This window comes from Lithobates pipiens, unplaced genomic scaffold (genome assembly GCF_037356315.1).
Source record: "Lithobates pipiens isolate NorthernLeopardFrog02 unplaced genomic scaffold, aLitPip1_a1.2 Scaffold_27, whole genome shotgun sequence".
NCBI lineage: Eukaryota > Metazoa > Chordata > Amphibia > Anura > Ranidae > Lithobates > Lithobates pipiens.
In genome coordinates this window covers 21,797,348-21,818,101 of record NW_027507788.1, presented here as the reverse complement: position 1 = coordinate 21,818,101, position 20,754 = coordinate 21,797,348, and the positions used below count along the sequence as shown (strand labels likewise).

Genomic DNA, 20,754 nt, shown 5'->3' with positions numbered 1-20,754 from the left:
ATTTTATGTCACACGGTATTTGCGCAGCGGTGTTTTAAACGCAACTTTTTGGGAAAAGGGACACTTTCATGAATAAAAAAAAACAAAAAAAAACAGTAAAATTAGCCCAATTTTTTGCATAATGTGAAAGATAATGTTACGCTGAGTAAATAGATACCAAACATGTCACACTTTATAATCGCACGCACTTGTGGATTGACGACAAAGTACGGTACCTAAAAATCTCAATAGGCGACACTTTAAAAAATGTTTACGGTTACCAGGTTAGCGTTACAAAGGAGGTCTAGTGCTAGAATTATTGCTCTCGCTCTGACGATCGCGGAGATACCTCACATGTGTGATTTGAACACCGTTTACATACGCGGGCGCGACTTCCGTATGCGTTTTCTTTGCTTCGCAAGCTCGCGGGGACGGCGGGCGCTTTAAAAAATTTTTATTTATTTTTTTATTTATTTTAAAATGACTAAATTGTTTTTTGTTTTTTTTTTGATCACTTTTATTGCTGTCTCAAGGAATGTAAACATCCCTTGTGACAGTAATAGGTGGTGACAGGTACTCTTTATGGAGGGATCGGGGGTCTAAAACGACCCCCCACCCCTCCTTTACACTTCAATGTATTCAGATCGCCGAAAACGGTGATTCTGAATACCGTATTTTTTTTTAAAACCGGCGCCATTGGCAGCCGAGTAAACGGGAAGTGACGTCATGACGTCGCTTCCGTGTTTACTATGAGGAGACCGGAACAAAGCCGATTACAGCTTCGTTACAGTTCCTCCCCAGTGGCCGGAGGCAGCGCAACGTGAATCGGTGCTCCCGATCGAACGGGAGCACCGGTAACAGCGGCGGGAGGCGGCGGGAGGGGGGACGTCCCCTCCCGCTCCTCCGGCATAACAGCCGAGCGGCTTTTAGCTGGAAAGCCAATCGCCTGCTGAAGCAAACGGTACCGGGATGATGCCTGCAGGTGCGGGCATCATCCCGGTATAACCCCCGGAAGCCGAGTATGCAGATTTGCGTACGCTCAGCGGGAAAGGGTTAAGGCTTACCTGTAGGTCCAAGAAATATCTCCTAAACCTATCCGGTTTAGGAGATATTCGCCCGAATACAATCACCGCTGTCTACGACGGAGATGCCGCGCGCGTCGGCTCCCGTGCGCATGCGCAGGAGTGACGTCATCGCGGCTTCGCCGAATGACAGCGGCGGAGCTGCGAGACCCCACCGAGAAGATGGATGCGCCGGACTACAGGGGACAGCGGTGACTTCGCTGGCTCCTGTGTCAGGTAAGTGACACATAATGGGCTACTATGCGATGCATAGTAGTCCATTATGCTTTAACTTTGCAGGGAATGAAAGAGGAAGTAAACCCATCAGGATTTACTTCCTCTTTAATAGAGGAAGCAGCGGTTAGAAGCTAATTGGTTTCTATGCAGAAGTGAGCCTAATTTTGCAACTTTAGTAAATAAACCCCACAACGTGAATTGCATTATTTAGAAAATCACGATGTGTATGTACATGTATTTAGCAATGCCATCTACATAAATATACACAAGCTTGGCAGTGTCAGTGTGAATGTGGTCTACTCCAGTGATGTATTTCTGCATGTCACCATAGACTGGGGAATTTCCCGTGGCATCATTGATTACATACCTACTTATGTACACAAGAGGAGAAATAGCACACAAAGCATTTTTCTTATTCTCCCTCTGCTGGAACATATATTGGATTATGCAAGAATAAAAAAATGTCTGTACTTTTTTTTATACATTTAGCTAGCTGTAAACATACATAGGAATGTGCAGATATTGGTTAACATCTGATGAAAAGTTACTCCAACCCACCTTCATCGGTCACATTGAGAGTGAAGCGGAAGCTCTGGCTCCCAATAATATTCGCGGCAATGCATTCGTAATGTCCAGCATCCTCCACCTCCATATCATAGATCTGCAGACTGGAGCTAGAACTGGTGGACTCCACTGTGGTCCTGCTAGTGATTGAGGCAGGGTCGGAATTTGGATTCAGTTGGTACCAGGCGAAGACAGCCGGGAGACTATACGATGTTAAATTTATTGTCAATATAGCAGTATCTCCTACGGTCACTATAGTTACTAAACTGTTATTGTCTCCCGTTGATTGTGGAATGTCTTAATAGAGAAAAGAAGATATATAGGTTACAAATTTATAAAATGGAGTAACGCTAAATAAAAATACACTGATGTATATATGTAACAAATACCATAAATATATAAAGAATATGGCACTAACTCAAATATTCAAAGTGCAATATCACAATGAAAGCATATCATTCCTAAAGTGCATACACAATAATCAATAAATGTGCAAAAATGCTAAAAGAACATATAAATATTGAGATAAATTCAGTGGATAAAGGTGCAGTTTCACAATAAAAAAAAAAAATCGTACCCAAAGGTGCATAAAAATAATCAATAAATGTGCAAATATACATATAAAACAATATTGCAATCAATGTTAGTAAAAAAAAATGCAGTGCATATAAGTGCATGTAAATAGTCTCTTCAAATATGCAAAAAATTTGAAAAATAAATCTGCAAAGAAATGCATATAGTGTCCAAGTGCAAGGAAAAAATTCAGGGTGATGTGATCACACTTGTTGCCCCGTTTCACAATCCGCACACAGTGTGCCCCAGCCATCCAGGAATTATTTTTCTCGTCAATCTTGAGCAGAGCCAGCACCTGTGAGCACTTTATTGTGGAGCTACGAGGTAGGAGCGGTAATCTCTGTGTCTACATAAAGACCCCAATGGGTCTAGTCACCCATCTTTTATAATCCTCAGTGGCACTCTCCACTCCACTAAAATGGAGCAACGGCTGTGGTAGCAGTGAAAGTGTGTTGTTCACCTCCTTTTAGACCTCACTCTATCTCTTCTCCAATATAGGTGTAGCGCCAGCTCCTGAAGAGCACGCACTATGTGTTTTTCAAATTTAAGGTTACACCTGAACTGCAGTTTGGTTTGGGTACAATTGTTTAAATTTGAACTTCAGCATCAGTCTGACTGGGCTATAGGATGTTCATCCTGGCCACAGGGGGCACTGTCTCTTCTGGCAGGCATGAAACTACAGTCTGGTTGGGTGCTTTAAGATTACTCTCTCTCTGAGCCTGCCCAGTGCTCTTGCTGTGCTTTCTGGAAGAGGGTACTTAAGATGTGGACGTCACGTGGTTCGGGGTTCCAGTCCAGAAGGATGTGCTGACTTCATGGTCCTGGTCCTCCTGACCAGCTCCCAGGAAGGCTATGGCCTTGGGTGCGGATCTACCCGACTTGTTGTCTTGGGGCTGGCTAGCCCGAGGCAAGGAAACTAAAGGAGGATTTTGAGGTGTTTGGGAGCCGTCTCTGGTTTGGGAGAGACCCAGTGACTTCACGCTATCCAGAGGAGGACTCTTCAGAAGAAGGCCACGTAAGGGTTGGTTTCTTAGCAAGAGCCTGGAGGAGCTGAAGTACCTAAGAGAATCCGGTCTCATAGATATCGCCAAGCTGGCTGAAAGATCCAGGTATCACACAAGTGTTCTACAAGTTTAGTTTTCCTACGTGTTCTACAACAACGTCTGTGGCAGAGACGTATTCTTGTATGTGCTACAACAACATCTGTCGCTGAGACTTGTTCCTGAGTTAAGCACCTTGTTGGCTGCTAGGCCTTGTGAGAGAGGGACTATCCAACCTGAGTGAACATCCAGTTGTGAATGGCTATTCTCTGGATTCAGTCAAAATAAGCAAGTTCTTCAATATTGACTTTGAAACTAAGAGTATCTGAACTTCCTTCCTAACCCTCTGGTCCTAATTTAAGAGACTGTTCATTGTCTACGTTTTTTTGCAAATAAAATCCCTTTATGTGGATCTGTCATTAGTCTCTCAAGTTACTAGGCCATCTACCACGGGATACCCCTAGATGTGAATTGAGGAAAAGAAGGTAACGGTAAGCCCAATCAAACCAGCAGCTCCTTCGGGGGTTAGTGCTACATAGGGGTCTTCCACTGCTGCCACTTCCAGCAATGCTTGTAAATTTTAAATATTTTTTATATCTTTTATGTGATAACACTGAAGAAATTACACTTTGCTACAATGTAAAGTATTGAGTGTAAATTTGATGTCCCTTCAAAATAACTCAACACACAGCCATTAATGTCTAAACCGCTGAAAATGTCCAAATTGGGCCCGATTAGCCATTTTCCCTCCCCGGTGTCATGTGACTCATTAGTGTTACAAGGTCTCAGTTGTGAATGCTGTGTTAAATTTGGTGTTATCGCTCTCATTCTCTCATACTGGTCACTGTAAGTTCAACATGGCACCTCATGGCAAAGAGGTCTCTGAGGATCTGAATAAAAGAATTGTTGCTCTACATAAAGATGGCTTAGGCTATAAGAAGATTGCCAAGACCCTTAAAGTGAGCTGCAGCACTGTGGCCAAGACCACACAGCGGTCTAAAAGGATAGGTTCCGCTCAGAATCGGCCTCGCCATGGTCAACTAAAGAAGTTGAGTGCACGTGCTCAGCGTCATATCCAGAGGTTGTCTTTGGGAAATAGACATATGAGCAGCATGTATATATATATATATATATATATATATATATATATATATATATATGTGTATATATATATATATATATATATATATATATATATATATATATGTGTATATATATATATATATATATATATGTGTATATATATATATATATATATGTGTGTATATATATATATATATATATATGTGTGTATATATATATATATATACATGCTGCTCATATGAATGAATATAAGGTGAGTGTGCAATGTACAGTATTAGGGACAATTGTAGACACTCACTCAGGATGGAATGGTGTTTTTATTCAACCTTACTAACTATGTAACTAGGATTCATTTTTTTGATCGATTAAAATTCTTTTGATCAGTACTCACCTCTCCGCCGCCTTTCGGGTCTTCAGGGAGTTCCGTCAGGAATCCGTCTAGTGACGTCACGGACATCAACATCACCGTACTCCTCCCTCCTTCCCCAAGTGCCTCCGTCTGCTAACAAAGGGAAGGGGGGAGGAGTCCAGTGACGACGAAGTTCTGATTGAACGTAACATGTACGGGGGAGGAGCTACGCATGATGTCACCCGCTGCTGCCCTACGGAACTAACATGATTGTCTGCTTTACATGCTGTGTTTGTATCATCTTTATGTGAGTAGTTTGTGTTTGAACACAAAAATGAAATCTTATACTTAAGCGGTGAGCACTTAGATCTTTTCTTTCTACCCATGACCTGGCATCTTTGCTGAGATCTAAGGAGACGTGAGAGAAGTTTATGGTCCGTGTTAACCCTTTTGATACCCACTTGCATGACCACCTGTTTGCACAGAGGTCCATGCCATAAGCTGAGAGTAATTAGTTAGACCAGAGGTGGAGGGATTGTCACGCTACTGTGGAAAAAAAAATACGTCAGTGCTACAGTTTGAATTAAAAAAGTATTTGTGTGAACTGTGAAGTTAATTCATGGGTTGTGGAAACTATCTAGTGTCGGGTGATTGTATATAATGTATACCACATTTACCACTGACTAATGCAGAATTGCAATGCAAGGAGATCAGATAAAAGTAGTTGGATCTGTATGTGCGTTATAATTAATCAAAATTAGTCGATTAATCAATTAAAATATTAATTGAACATGAAAATTTTAATCAGTAACAGCCCTAATATATATATATATATATATATATATATATATATACTGTATATATATATATATATATATATATATATATATATATATATATATATATATATATATATATATATATATATATATATATATATACACATACACACACACACACACACAAGGTTATCGTAGAACAAAAAATCCTATTCTTTTCAGGGTAAAGAGAAGCCCCCTCCATCAGATGCAATAAAGCCATTGTAATCCCTTTAATGCATCTGCTTTCATGTCTCAGTTCTCTAGCAGTCCCTGGATAGCAGCTGTGAAAACTCTGATTGGAAACCAGGCTTTGGAATATGAAGTTGTTTTTTACACATCATCCTTGGATACAGTGATATTGCTACTTTCTTCTCCAGTTGGCTGGAGCTGGTCAGCCAAGAGGAAAATATAAATTAAAACCAGTGAAAGTAGGTTGGGTACACATGTGTAAATGATTGTGCAACACATATTGGATGTCACCACACATGCTAGTAAAAAAAACTATTCTGGGTCCCCCATTTATGGCTAACGCAAAACTGATGAGCTATAAATATAATTATGAGTACCGTTTTCCAGGCCCACACAGTTTTGAAGCTTGACATATTTAGTATCTTTTTACTTGGCACTGCCTCATCTTTATTTTGTACAGAAAATTGGGGATTAAATTGTGTTTGTGCGTATTTTTTCCTGAAAATATAGAATTGATAAACATGTGAGCAAATATTGTGTAAAATAAAAAAAATGAAACTACCATTTTTCATTCTACAGGGGCTCTGGCTTCAAAAAGTATATGAAGTTTGTTGGTTGTTAGATATTTTGTAGCCAAAATTGCAGCTTATACATGTCTGTGAAATAAAAAATGGCTCCAGAAAGGAAGTGGTTAAGCAAATAAATCTATAAATAAAGAAACACAGCCGTAAATAAATAAGGGAATATGCCAGTAGCTATTTATTACACTCGTTTGTTTAGCAAACAGCTGTTTTGAATTCTTGGTTTTCTGTTCCTCGGTATGAACACTGCTACAGCTTTATACTACTGCATCAGAATTGCATCTCTAGGATGAAGGATGAAGGCACACTGCTTGACTGCTTGAACTGCCCACCCGCTCACATGCAGGAAAATGTGACTACTAGAGTAGAGCTCTGTCACTGATTAAAAATTCTTAAAAGTTTCACTGTACAAACTTTTACATTTTAATTATTAATATATTAAACATTATCCCTTGTACACACGGTCGGAGAATCCGTCGGAATGTGTCTTATCGGACCGTGTTGTCGGATAATCCGACTGTGTGTGGTATGCATCGGACTGATTCCGTCGGAATATCCGTCGGACCCAATTTTCCAACTTGTTGGAAATATTTTCCGACCAACTGGTTCCATCGGACATACTCCGATCATGTGTAGAGAATTTTGATCGGACCAAGTGCCACGCATGCTCAGATCAAATTCCTACATCAAAGCTATTGGCTACTAGCCTGAACGTAGTCCCATCGTAACGAAATTACGTCGTCACATTCTGAATGATCGGATTTTTCGACAACTTATTCCAACCGTGTGTATGCAACAGTTTCGGACAGGATCCGACGGACAAAATCCGACGGATTTGGTTGGCAGAATGTCCGACCGTGTGTACAGGGGCTTAGACTGAATCCGCAGGGAAAATAGAAAAGCCTTTTTGACTTACCAAAAATGACTGTGCACACAGATGTTTTTCCCAGCTGATTTCCAAAACAGGTAAGATTTGAGCCCTGGACGATGTTAGTTGATGACACATTAGTGAATACTTGGCCTGGTCCAGTCTGTGTTTCTTTATTGAATTTCATGGTTACATTAGCAGCAGGCCATCCTTCTGGCCAGGAACAACCAAGCTGAATGTTTTGACCAACCAACTCTGCAGTGCAAACATTATCTCCTCTAGGATACCCTGTAAGGGCAAAAGAAAGTAAAATTAGTTGTATTGTGAAAAACAAATAGGTAAAGTAAAGCATGTGGTGTTGATTACACAGCTTGAGCCTGACCATAGTGTCAATCACCCAATCTAAAGCAAAGCACACTTGTTGGGGTGAGGTCTAGCTGCACCCGTGTGCATGGGGTAACACCTCACCCGGAGGTGTGCTCACCAATGCCCAGGACCAGGCTGCAGTCATGTGAAGAATCAAACCTTAAAGTGGTCCCTCAGCTCAGAGATGAGCCATTTGTGTGCAGTAAGTTCTATACAGAGCTCCTTAAGCCCTTGTACACACGGTCGGACATTTCGACAACCAAATCCGTCAGATTTTGTCCGTTGGATTTTGTCCGTCGGATCTTGTCCGAAACTGTTGCATACACACGGTCGGACAAAGTTGTCGAAAAATCTGATCTTTCAGAACGTGATGACGTAATTTCGTTACGATGGGACTACGTTCGGGCTAGTAGCCAATAGCTTTGATGTAGGAATTTGATCTGAGCATGCGTGGCACTTTGTCTGATCGGAATTCTCTACACATGATCGGAGTATGTCCTATCGGACCAGTTTGTCGGAAAATATTTCCAGCAATTTTTAAAATTTGGTCCGACGGATATTCCAACGGAAACAGTCCGATGCATACCACACACAGTTGGATTATCCGACAACACGGTCCGATAGGACACATTCCGACTGATTCTCTGACCGTGTGTACAAGGGCTAAGATGTTTAGTCCCATGCCACTACACACTTGCACCGATATATGTGTTGCATTCAGAGGGATATGTAGAGCCATTGCCCAGTCCACCAGTCCAGTGTACCGCCATTACCTCACTCCCAGTAACAAATGGAACCCTTCTGGACATGGATCCCAAACGAGTTAACTTTTTGCTTCCCTGTACCTAGTGATCAAGCCTTAGATCTCTGTAACTCTAGTCTTCTCCTGGTGACTGGAGGAGATGAACAGCTAGGGAAGGCCAAACTCCCTTGCTACTGGAGGACCTGTCAACTACAAAGGTACCAAGCCAAGACTGGTTGCTGTAGCTGTTCTTTCTTGCGGTTACTCATGGTAACTATCAACTCTTCTTAGCCATGCAGGTTATCCTTTTGTAGTGGTGTTACAGACCCAGGTTCTTAGGAATACGCCAAGACCCGACATGCATCCCTTGAATAACTTTAGACCGGGCTCATGGTAGTTGACACAACTTTACTGTAAATGTGGTAGAATATATATAACATGTATAAACGTCTTTCTCCTAACTACCCCTAACTGTGACTGCCCCAGGTTACCTGCACAGGTGAAGTTTCTATAGGAAAAGTGCATGCTTGGCAAGACTCATATGGAGAAGTCCAGGTTCCTGGGTTGTCCCAATGGATCGGCACTCTGAAGTGGACCATAGGTCCCAGCAAGCCTTCACATGTGTCCTGTTCTCTCTTAAGCCCCAACTGATGACCCCCTGGGATCTAAACCTCTTCCCTTTTATAGCACACAGGAGAGAGGCTGCACCCCAGAAAAAGACCAGGAAGGTGGCAAGGAACATTAAGCCCTTCCCCCTAACCAGCCAAGAAGCTAACTACTAATGTAACACAATAGGCCACCTGCCTACACACTGGAAATAAATTGTCAGCTCCTGTGACTGGTGACCTGTCTTACCTTCTGTGTTTGTCCTGGCTTGCCTTCTGACTGTTATAATCTGACCTCCCACTACTGACCTTGGCTTATATCTTGACTTCACCCTCTGTGTGCTGTTTTTGTACCTTTGCTACCTCTCTGGTATTGACCTCACCCTGCTGAATCGGTATCCCTGCTGTTTGGCAGTTGTTGACCTCTGCTTGTCTTCGCTATGTTTCAGCTTCCTGCATCTGTGGGTTCCAATGCCCAACCTGCATTTCAACTTTTTTGCGCTAGATCCAGTCTGAGGATCCTCAGCATCTCCACAGACCCCTTACTGTTTTCTGACCAACTGCTGTGTGTGGATTTACTGCAGGCACTTATGCCACTCCTCGCCTTGGGACTCCTTGTTACCACTTCCAGGGGGTATTGGGCTGGAGAAGTAGAGGAAGCCTTCTCTTCAGCGTAACCTCAACCAGGTACTAGACTGCCATGGTCCTATCTGCAGTCTAAAGAGAACTATCATAAACCTATGACTGAAATTGGCTTTAGAAAAAACTGGCTTATGTACAGTACCATACTATGTATTTGATGTTTCAATCTTGTGGCACAACTATTTCTATTATTTCAGGCTTTACTCACAGGCCAAGCTTAAGTTCACAGCATTGCTGGTCTCATTTTTCAGCTTGTTAGAGGCCGTACAGGTGAAGGGTCCATTGTCACTCCTGGATATGGGGCTGATGATGAGATTGGAAAATGGAGGAGAATCACTCATTGTGATGTAATATCGAGGATCCTGGGGTAATGGCTGTCCATTTAAGTACCAGGTGTAATTCACAACAGACCCGATGGCTGTGCAGTGTAGAGATACAGAATCAGTATTTTCCCAAAGCATCGCAGAGGTATTACTTGTCAGTAGCACTGTCAGTAGCACTGAAGAGCCCGGAGCTGTGGATGAGAACAGGGGATGAAAGATACAAATAACTTTTTACTATCCTATGATATTCAAGGCTATACATCCAGAAATGCAGGTCTAAAACATGTACCCGAGATGAGCCACTCTCCTTAGCATTACACCCCGACCTGAAGACATTGGGTCAACAGTACCGTGGCTGCACAAACAAAGATGGCATAGTTCACCTTTTGAAAAAAAAAATATAAATACACCTTCATTATTGAAAGAAAAAATTTGCATTTATTTTTTATTTATTATTTGCATTAGAGCCAGTGCTGTCACATTGGACGCTCAATAGGCATAGCCACACTATGCTTTACATTGAAGTGCTCCATGATTTAATTTATCATTGCCATAGATTACTACCACTGTTAGGTACCACAGAACGCAGTCTATAGAGGGCATCTAACAGGCCTACTTTGATCCTAATTCTATACATACTTTGAATGAAATTGTACTGGTGCAAAGGAGGTTTGAACATTTAACCGCCATCATGAAGTTGAGATGTGCATGCAGACAGTGGATCTGTATTTGTCATTATTGAGCGATATAGACATTCATCTTCCTCTGGACCTTGATGCCCTGAGTTTTTGCATGAATCAGTTTCTTTGGTACTTTTGTCTACAATATTCATAAACTAGAAATCTTTATTTCCATGGTTTGAGTGCCATCTTCTTACAGAAATGTATATGAACAATGCTGGATGCTAAGGCTAGGTTCACACCTATGCGAGTTGCTGTTTTTCACACACATTTTTGATTAATTTTAATGTGTTTTTTTATGTGTTTTGCATTTTTGGGAGGTGTCTGTTGTAATGAGGGAGAAACCAGCAAAAAATGCAGTGGAAATGCATCAAAAATGCAAGCACTGTGTTCTTAAAGCGGAGGTCCACCCTAAAGTGGACCTTCCGCTCATTGGAATCCTCCCCCCCTCCGGCGCCACAATTGCCACCTTTCAGGGGGGAGGGGGGTGCAGGTACCTGTACAGAACAGGTATCTGCACCCACTTCCGGCGTAGATTCTGCAGAAAGGAACGCCCCTTTCCGCAGAATCTACGCCCCTTTCCGAAAGTCCCCCGCTGTCTGCTGGGAAACACACGGATCCCAGAGACAGCGGGGACCATCCTTATTGCGCAGCGCGACTCGCGCATGCGCAGTAGGGAACCAGGAAATGAAGCCAAAAGGCTTCACTTCCTGATTCCCATACCCAAGATGGCGGCGGCAGCACCCGAGAGACGATCGAGAGATCGGCTTCGGGTGCCGACATCGCGGGCGCGCTGGGTGGGTAAGTGTCCTTATTTTAAAAGTCAGCAGCTGCAGCATTTGTAGCTGCTGGCTTTTAAAAAAAAAAACGGCGGAACTCCCGGCGGACTCCCGCTTTATATCTCGTAATTTATTCTGAGCATGCGTGGCACTTTGTGAGTCAGAATTGTATACACACGATCGGAATTTAAACAATCGTTTTTTGTTGTCAGAAAATTTTAGATCCAGATCTCAAACTTTGTGTGTCGGAAATTGCGGCGGAAAAAGTCTGATGGAGCCCACACACGATCGGAATTTCCCGACAACACAGTCCGATCGGACATTTTCTGTCGGAAAGTATGACCACGTGTACAGGGCATTAGATGTGGTGGCTGCATTCGTTTTCTTTTTTAATCTACCTTTTCTCTTCTTTTTTTCTTTCTCCTGCTGATCCAGGTAGTAAGTATGTTATTTTTCCGATTCATTTAACTAACCAATCTGTCCAGCAATTGTGGGAGTTAGAAGGTTGAGTCAACCTATTTACCATTGATAGGGTTGATCACAACAGTCAGCTTTTATTTATTTGTGTAAAATTGTTATCCCAAAAAGAAAAGAAAAAAAAAAACTCCTGTAAGTGTAAGCTTGAGTTTAGCTTTAATTTGTAAGTCAAGTTCCTCTAAGCCCTTGTACACACGGTCGGAGAATCCGTCGGAATGTGTCCTATCGGACCGTGTTGTCAGATAATCCGACTGTGTGTGGTATGCATCGGACTGTTTCCGTCGGAATATCCGTCGGACCAAATTTTCAAACTTGCTGGAAATATTTTCCGACAAACTGGTTCGATCGGACATACTCCGATCATGTGTAGAGAATTCCGATCGGACAAAGTGCCATACATGCTCAGATCAAATTCCTACATCAAAGCTACTGGCTACTAGCCTGAATGTAGTCCCATTGTAACGAAATAACGTCATCACGTTCTGAAAGATCGGATTTTTCGACAACTTTGTCCGACCGTGTGTATGCAACAGTTTCGGACAAGATCCGATGGCCAAAATCCGACGGACAAAATTCGACGGATTTGGTTGTCAAAATGTCTGACCGTGTGTACAAGGGCTAAATCTGCTTGTGTATCTAACACCACCCTCTCCATAGAATGACAATGCTGTTATCGCAGGGTGTCTCCATTGCTCCTCCAAACTGTGGAGACACTTTAAAGCGGAGGTCCACCCTAAAGTGGACCTTCCGCTCATTGGAATCCTCCCCCCCTCCGGCGCCACAATTGGCACCTTTCAGGGGGGAGGGGGGTGCAGGTACCTGTACAGTACAGGTATCTGCACCCACTTCCTGGATAGCTCTCTGCGGAAAGGGGTGTAGATTACGCCCCTTTCTGAAAGTCCCCCGCTGCCTACTGGGAAACACACAGATCCCAGAGGCAGCGGGTCCATCCTCATTGCGCAGCGCGACTCGTGCATGCGCAGTAGGGAACCGGGAAATGATGCCGAAAGGCTCCACTTCCTGATTCCCATACCCAAGATGGCGGCGGCAGCACCCGAGAGATCGGCTTCGGGTGCCGACATCGCGGGCGCGCTGGACAGGTAAGTGTCACTATTTTAAAAGTCAGCAGCTGCAGTATTTGTAGCTGCTGGCTTTAAAAAAAACGCGCACTCCCGGCGGACTCCCGCTTTAAGACAAGAAGCATGTTACTGGCCGAATCAGTAGGTAAAAATAAAGGAAAAAATCTGAAGAAAACTAATGCATCCACCACATTTACGGATTGGTAAACTGCAAAATATAAAATTTCTGTTTTTGGATTTATTAGGCCGTTGTGGCGGTAGACTTCCTCAGTGTGCTTTGTAGTACCATCCTTATCTGAGGTCTGAAGGAGTTGTGGTGGGGTGAAAAGGGAAAGTAGAAAAGGGGGTTGTTCTAAATTTGAATGTATTGTACGCGGGGAAGGGGGGGCTGATCTGAGATCTGAAGGTTGTGTAAATACATACATTTATATTATGTATATTATGTATAATATGTATATGTATATGTACATATTATATTATGTAAATGTAAAACCGCTGCACTCTATACATTGGTATGTTACATACTCCGGACCTCTGGAGTCTTTATAGTTTTTCATAAGTTACATAGTCTGGACCACAGTATGCAGTAAATTGCATAGCATGGATTGGTCCACTCTGGCCAGAAGTATGTAATGTACAGAACAACTGAAAAAATATTTAGTGCCTGGTTGTTAAATAGCCCCCAAATAATTGAAGAAAGTTCTTCTTAAAGCGGGAGTCCGCCGGGAGTCCGCCGTTTTTTTTTTTAAAAGCCAGCAGCTACAAATACTGCAGCTGCTGACTTTTAAAATAGTGACACTTACCCGCCCAGCGCGCCCGCGATGTCGGCACCCGAAGCCGATCTCTCGATCGTCTCTCGGGTGCTGCCGCCGCCATCTTGGGTATGGGAATCAGGAAGTGGAGCCTTTCGGCTTCATTTCCCGGTTCCCTACTGCGCATGCGCGAGTCGCGCTGCGCAATAAGGATGGTCCCCGCTGTCTCTGGGATCTGTGTGTTTCCCAGCAGGCAGCGGGGGACTTTCGGAAAGGGGGGGTAGATTCTGTGGAAAGGGGCGTACCTTCTGCAGAATCTACGCCGGAAGTGGGTGCAGATACCTGTACTGTACAGGTACCTGCACCCCCCTCCCCCCTGAAAGGTGCCAATTGTGGCACCGGAGGGGGGGAGGATTCCAAGGAGCGGAAGGTCCACTTTAGGGTGGACCTCCGCTTTAAGGACAGAGTCAGACAGAGCAAGCATATGTAGTAGGACATTTTTAAAATAGATATTTTTATCTGAGGTTAATGTGTGTCTGTAAGACTTGTGTTTGTGGCACAGTAATTACAGTATTGTGTGGGTACAAGAATGGAAGCAAATGTATGCAGTGTATGCTGTGAATAGGTTATGATTCTACTTAATGTGGTTGTAAACCCTTATACCACATACACGACTGGACTTTTCGACGAACTAGGTCTGACGGTCTTCCCAACGGACTTTTGGCGAAATTCCGACAGACTTTCCGAATGAACGGACTTGGCCACACACAATCACACCAAAGTCTGACAGATTTGAACGTAATGACGTACGACCGGACTAGAATAAGGCATTTCATAGCCAGTAGCCAATAGCTGCCCTAGCGTCAGTTTTTGCCCGTCAGACTAGCATACACACAAACAGATTTTTCAATAGGAGCTGGGTCCGGCGAAAAAATTTGAAATGTTCTATTTCTAAAGTCCATCAGATTTTTGGACAGAAAAGGTCCGATGAAGCCCACACATGATCGAATTGTCCGACAGATTTGTTCCACTTGGACCTTTGCTCTTGAAAAGTCCGGTCGTATGTACGCGGCATTACAGACCACTTTTGACTACAGGTAAGCCTATAATAAGGCTTAACTGTAGCTACCCCAGATATCTCCTAAACCTGCACGGTTAAGAGATATCCCCTGTATCAGCAGGTGCCGACATCATCGGCACATGCGCACTGAAACAATGTCATGTATGTGCCATTGCTTCAGCTAGTGTGCCGTTACCGGCGGCTCCCGTGCACAGGAGCAGGAGTGACATCATCACGACTCCGGCCAATCACAGCCCGCGATACCTGGAAGTAACTCCGGGAGCGATGTCGCCGACTGGAGCAGTGTACGAGGATCACTGCGGGGGCTTCGATCTAAGGTATGTAATTCATAATGAGCTAGGCTTGCAGGTTTTTTTAATGTATTTTTTAGTGGGTTAACAACCACTTTAACCATACCCCCAAATCATATCACCAATATTTCCTACTGCAGAAAATTGTTGTCCTAATTCTTTCAGCCTTAATGATATTTATGAAAAAAGTTTCCAACATATTGTTTGAAATTAACTGAGAACATGTTCATAAAGCCAGCAATTTTCCACTCTCCAGTGGGCCTTTGGTTTAGCATATGTCAAACTTCGAACTGTACATAAAACAACAAAACATAAAACTTAAAACATAATAAATAGGACCCATGCAGCAACCATTCTGGTCCACCTTAACACAATACCATACACTATTAAGCCAGGCAAACATAGATCATTTTGTACAAATCACTCAGAACACAAATCAAACCCTTAATTTATGTTTTGCTGAAATTATTGTACTACTCTATGCTCCTGTCTTTGCTGCATCCAAAGCACATTCTCTCATATAATATGCTCTAAAACAGCCTTTCTCAACCAGGATTCCATGGAACCCTAAGCCCTTGTACACACAGTCGGAGATTCTGACAGAATGTGTCCTATCGGACCGTTTTGTCATATATTCCGACTGTGTGTGCTCTCCATCGGACTGTTTCCGTCGGAATATCCGATGGACCAACTTTTCCAACTTGCCGGTAAAATTTTCCGACAAAATGCTCCGATCGGACATACTCTGATCATGTGTAGCCTACTCCGACCGGACAAAGTGCCACGCATGCTCAGATCAAATTCCTAGACCAAAGCCATTGGCTATAAGTCAGGAATTTCAACCGCGCTCACAATTACAAAAATCTAAAAAAATATATCTAAAACCTATAACAGAATAATATGTATACACTATAACTAGTCAAAAATTATAATACAAAAACCCAACTAAGTGAATAATAAAAATATACTCTATAACTCATACAATAATCAAGTGTACAAAAAATATATATATATATAAAGTGCTCAAAAATTATATATAAGCAACAGTTCCTCATAAAGACGTAGTAATGAGCATACAGTGGTAAAGTGCACAGAATTTTTGTGAACAATCAGAAATATTATGAATAGAGTGCTCAAAAATTATATATAAGAAAACAGTTCTTCATCAAGATGTAATCGTGGGCATAACAGTTCAATAAGTGTTTCTTCTCAAGAAATCCTATGCTTGTGCAAGAGAGAGAATTTCCTTCACCAACGCCATGCTGATAAATGGTAAAAATGCGCGCTTACCAAATCCCAGAATCAGAAAGGCATTTGATATCAGAAATCTTAGGGGTCATCACACAGGGACATCACCTCGTTTTCACGTGGTTGGACCATTCATAAAAGGCAAGCAAAGACTCTCATAGCGTAAAACCGTAAACCAAAATCTTTTATTCCATAATAAAAAACATACTCACAAACATAAAGGTCAAATAAGCGTTAAGAAAAGCCGGCCGGCAAAGCGAACGCCCAAATGTCAAGCACGTCAATGATTTGCGTCAAGCACGTCAAGACCACCCTACGTACGTTTCGCCATATGTGGCATCGTCTGGGGCCACAAGCTATTGGCTACTAGCCTGAACCTAGTCCCGTCGTAACGAAATAATGTCATCACGTTATGTACAATCGGATTTTCCGACAACTTTGTCCGACCGTGTGTATGCAACACCACTTCCGGACCTCTTCCGGAATTAATCCGTCGGAGTTACTCCGACGGATTTGGTTGTCGGAATCTCCAACCGTGTGTACAAGGGCTTAGGGTCCTCCAGAGGTTCCTAGTTCCTTATGTAGTGAGCAACTTCTGCCTCTTATTTGAGTAACAACTGACACCAATGATCTCTTTATCTGTATACGGAGGAATTCTTTCCAATGATCACAACTATAAGGAGCATTCTCCCCAGTGACCGTCACACTAATGTACTGTGAGCTGTAGATATGGACTCATTAGCTGGGGTTCTCTAAATCCAAAAAGCGATTTCAAGGGCTCCAGGGTAAAAAGGTTGAGAAGGGCTGTTCTCAGGTATTTTTTCATGCATCTCACCTAAGTTGTACAGGAACAGAAGCCAGTATAACAGAAGTTTAGAGTATTCGGGTGGTCCGTGATATGCTGACATCTTGCTGTCAGTGCTGTAGAGTTCCTGGCCTCCCAGATGAGTGTCCCAGTGTTGTGGAGCCACTTGCAAAATTCAAAGTTGTGCGATGGATTTGTATATTTTATTGCTTTTCTCTCCATTGGGTGGTGAAGCCAAATGAAAGACAAGGTACAGAAGCAGAAACAGAGCTGTAAATATCTAGGCAACCAAATGTAATATGTGAGGAATTGTATAGCTATATATAGCTGGAATCTGATGGGCTAAGCCAATGTTTCTCAGCGCCAGTCCTCAACAGGTAATGTTTTCAGGCTTGCCATTATTTTGCACAGGTGATTTGATCAGGTTCAGTTCCTTGGCAATTACCACATCTGTTTTATCTGAGGGAAATCCTGAAAGCATGACCTGTTGGGGGTACTTGAGGACCGGAGTTGAGAAACATTGGGCTATGCCACACACTGGCTTATACGGTGATGTGAAAAAGTATTCATACTCCTTGACATTTTCCACACTTTGCCATGTTACAACCAAAAAAGTTAATTTATTTTATTGTGATTTTATGTGATAGACCAACATAAAGTGGCACGGAATTGTGAAGTAGAAGGAAAATGTTTTTCAAATTTTTTTTACAAATAAATATCTGAAAAGTGTGGTGTGCATTTATATTCAGCCCACCGGAGTCAATACCAGCTTTGCACATCTAGAGAGTGACATTTTTGCTCATTCCTTTTTTGCAAAATAGCTCAAGCTCTGTCAGTTTGGATGGAAAGCATCTGTGAACAGCAGTTTTCAATTCTTGCCACAGATTCTCAATTGGATTTAGGTCTGGACTTTGACTGGGCCATTCTAACACATGGATATGCTTTGATCTAAACCATTCCATAGCTCTGACTGTATGTTTAGGGTCGTTGTCCTGCTGGAAGGTCAACCTCCTCCCCAATTTCAAGTCTTTTGCAGACTCTAATATTGCCTTTTATTTGGCTCCATCAACTCTGACCAGCTTCACTGTCACTGCTGAAGAAAAGATGTGGGGATACTATGTTCAGGGTGATGTGTAGTGTTAGTTTTCCTCCACACATAGTGTGTGCTTTTTTTTTTAGGCTAAAAAGTTGAATTTTGGTCTCATTTGACCAGAGCACCTTCTTCCACATGTTTGCTGTGTCCCCCACATGGCTTCTCACAAACTGCAAACAGGACTTCTTATGACTTTCTGTCAAACAATGGCTTTCTTCTTGCCACTCTTCCATAAAGGTCAGATTTGTGGAGTGCGCAAATAATAGTTGTCCTGTGGACAGATTCTCCCCCCTGAGCTGTGGATCTCTGCAGCTCCTCCAGAGTTACCATGGGCCTCTTGGCTGCTTCTCTGATTAATGCTCTCCTTGCCTGGCCTGTCAGTTTAGGTGGACGGCCATGTCTTGGTAGGTTTGCAGGTGTCCAAACGCAGATGATGGATTTAACAGTGCCCTGTGAGATGTTCTAAGCTTGAGATATATTTTTTATAACCTAACTCTGCTTTATACTTCTCCAAAACTTTATACCTGACCTGTCTGGTGTGTTCCTTGGCCTTCATGATGCTGTTTGTTTACTAACAATCTCTAACACACCTCTGAGGGCTTCAGAGAACAGCTACATTTATACTGAGATTCAATTATACACAGGCGGACTCTGTTTACTCATTAGGTGACTTCTGAAGGCAATTGGTTCCACTAGATTTTAGTTATGGGTATCAGAGAAAAGGGGACTAAGTAAAAATGCACGCCACACTTTTTAAATATTTATTTATGAACATTTTTTAAAACCATTTATCGTTTTCCATCGACTTCAAAATTATGCGTCCCATTTATGTTGGCACATAACATTCCAGTAAAGTAAATGTAATTTTTTCGGCTGCAACATGACAAAATGTGGAAAATTTCAAGGAGTATGAATACTTTTTCAAGGCGCTGTTTATATATATTGTAGACTCACCCTTCAAGATCTCCCTCTCTTTTCCTGGCTCTCGTCTCGTTTCCTGGCTATGCTCCAGCAGGGCAGTTAGGTTTCTACTAATGGCTATGATAGATATGCAAATGTTGGAATTGGAGATCCTATAAAATCTTTTAAGTGGTTTTAACATTCAGCAAAAAACTGAAAAATCAGGTTTGCCTGGATGGACCTTTTTACTATATTAACCCCTTTCAGACCGGACCATTTTGCTGGTCAAAGACCAGACTATTTTTTGCGATTCGGCACTGTGTCGCTTTAACTGACAATTGCGCGGTCGTGCGACGTGGCTCCCAAACAAAATTGACGTCCTTTTTTTCCCACAAATAGAGCTTTCTTTTGGTGGTATTTGATCACCTCTGCAGTTTTTATTTTTTGCGCTATAAACAAAAATAGAGCGACAATTTTGAAAAAAACGCATTATTTTTTACTTTTTGTTATAATAAATATCCCCCAAAAATATATAAAAAAACATTTTTTTCCCTCAGTTTAGGCCGATACGTATTCTTCTACATATTTTCGGTAAAAAAAATCGCAATAAGCGATTATTGATTGGTTTACGCAAAAGTTATAGCGTTTACAAAATAGGGATAGTTTTATAGCATTTTTATTAATAATTTTTTATTATTTTTTTTTTTTACTAGTAATGGCGGCGATCAGCGATTTTTATTGTGACTGCAACATTGTGGGGGACCCATCGGACATTTTTGACACATTTTTGGGACCATTGTCATTTATACAGTAATCACTGCTATATAAATGCAGTGATTCCTGTGTAAATGACACTGGTAGTGAAGGGGTTAACCATTGGGTGGCAGTGTAGGGGTTAAGTGTTCCTAGGGGTGTGTTACTAACTGTGGGGGGGTTGGGCTTTCATTTAGTGAACACAGATTTCTGCTCCAATCACATGGAGCAGAGATCAGCGTCACTAGTTGCTAGGCATAATGGAGAAATGCTGTTTACACGGCATTTCCTCCATTCAGCCGTCCCGTGAGACGATCGCGGGGATGCCCGTGGCGATCGAGTCCGCGGTTCCCGCGACCGGACTCACGGGGGTCCCGACCAGCGCGGGAGCGCGCCACCGGCGGCGCGCTCCCGATGGCAGGGCGGCATTGAATATTGGATGTACATGTATGCCAATATGCCTGCCCGTGCCATTCTGTCGACGTACATCGTCGTGCGGTGTTCGGAAACCGGTTAAATCCGGACTGTTTCACACCCTGCATGTCCAGGCAAGTTTTCAGGTTTCAGCACTGTCACACTTTGAATGACAAATACTCAGTTATGCAACACTGTACCCAAATTCATTTCATATGTTTTTGCAATATAAAGGAAAAAAGATCAATCCTGATGTGCTGACTGCCTATTTCATTTGTTGAGGCCCTAAAATGCACAGTACAAATTCCTCTCAAATGACCTCTTTTAGGAAAGTGGGCAGTCCAAGGTATTTATTAACAGGCATGGTGAGTTTTTTAAAG

The 20,754-nt window shown here is 42.5% G+C and overlaps 1 protein-coding gene across 1 annotated transcript in view; it reads right to left on the bottom strand.

Annotated features, from left to right (window-relative positions):
- LOC143933645 (opioid-binding protein/cell adhesion molecule-like) overlaps window positions 1–17,436 on the bottom strand; it is a 56,533-nt gene extending 39,097 nt beyond the window's left edge. Inside the window, 5 exon segments of the mRNA XM_077456597.1 lie at window positions 1,836–2,138; window positions 7,394–7,633; window positions 9,909–10,214; window positions 17,245–17,376; window positions 17,379–17,436. Coding sequence (XP_077312723.1) covers window positions 1,836–2,138; window positions 7,394–7,633; window positions 9,909–10,214; window positions 17,245–17,376; window positions 17,379–17,436 — 1,039 coding nt within the window.
- Between the last annotated feature and the right edge of the window lie 3,318 nt (window positions 17,437–20,754).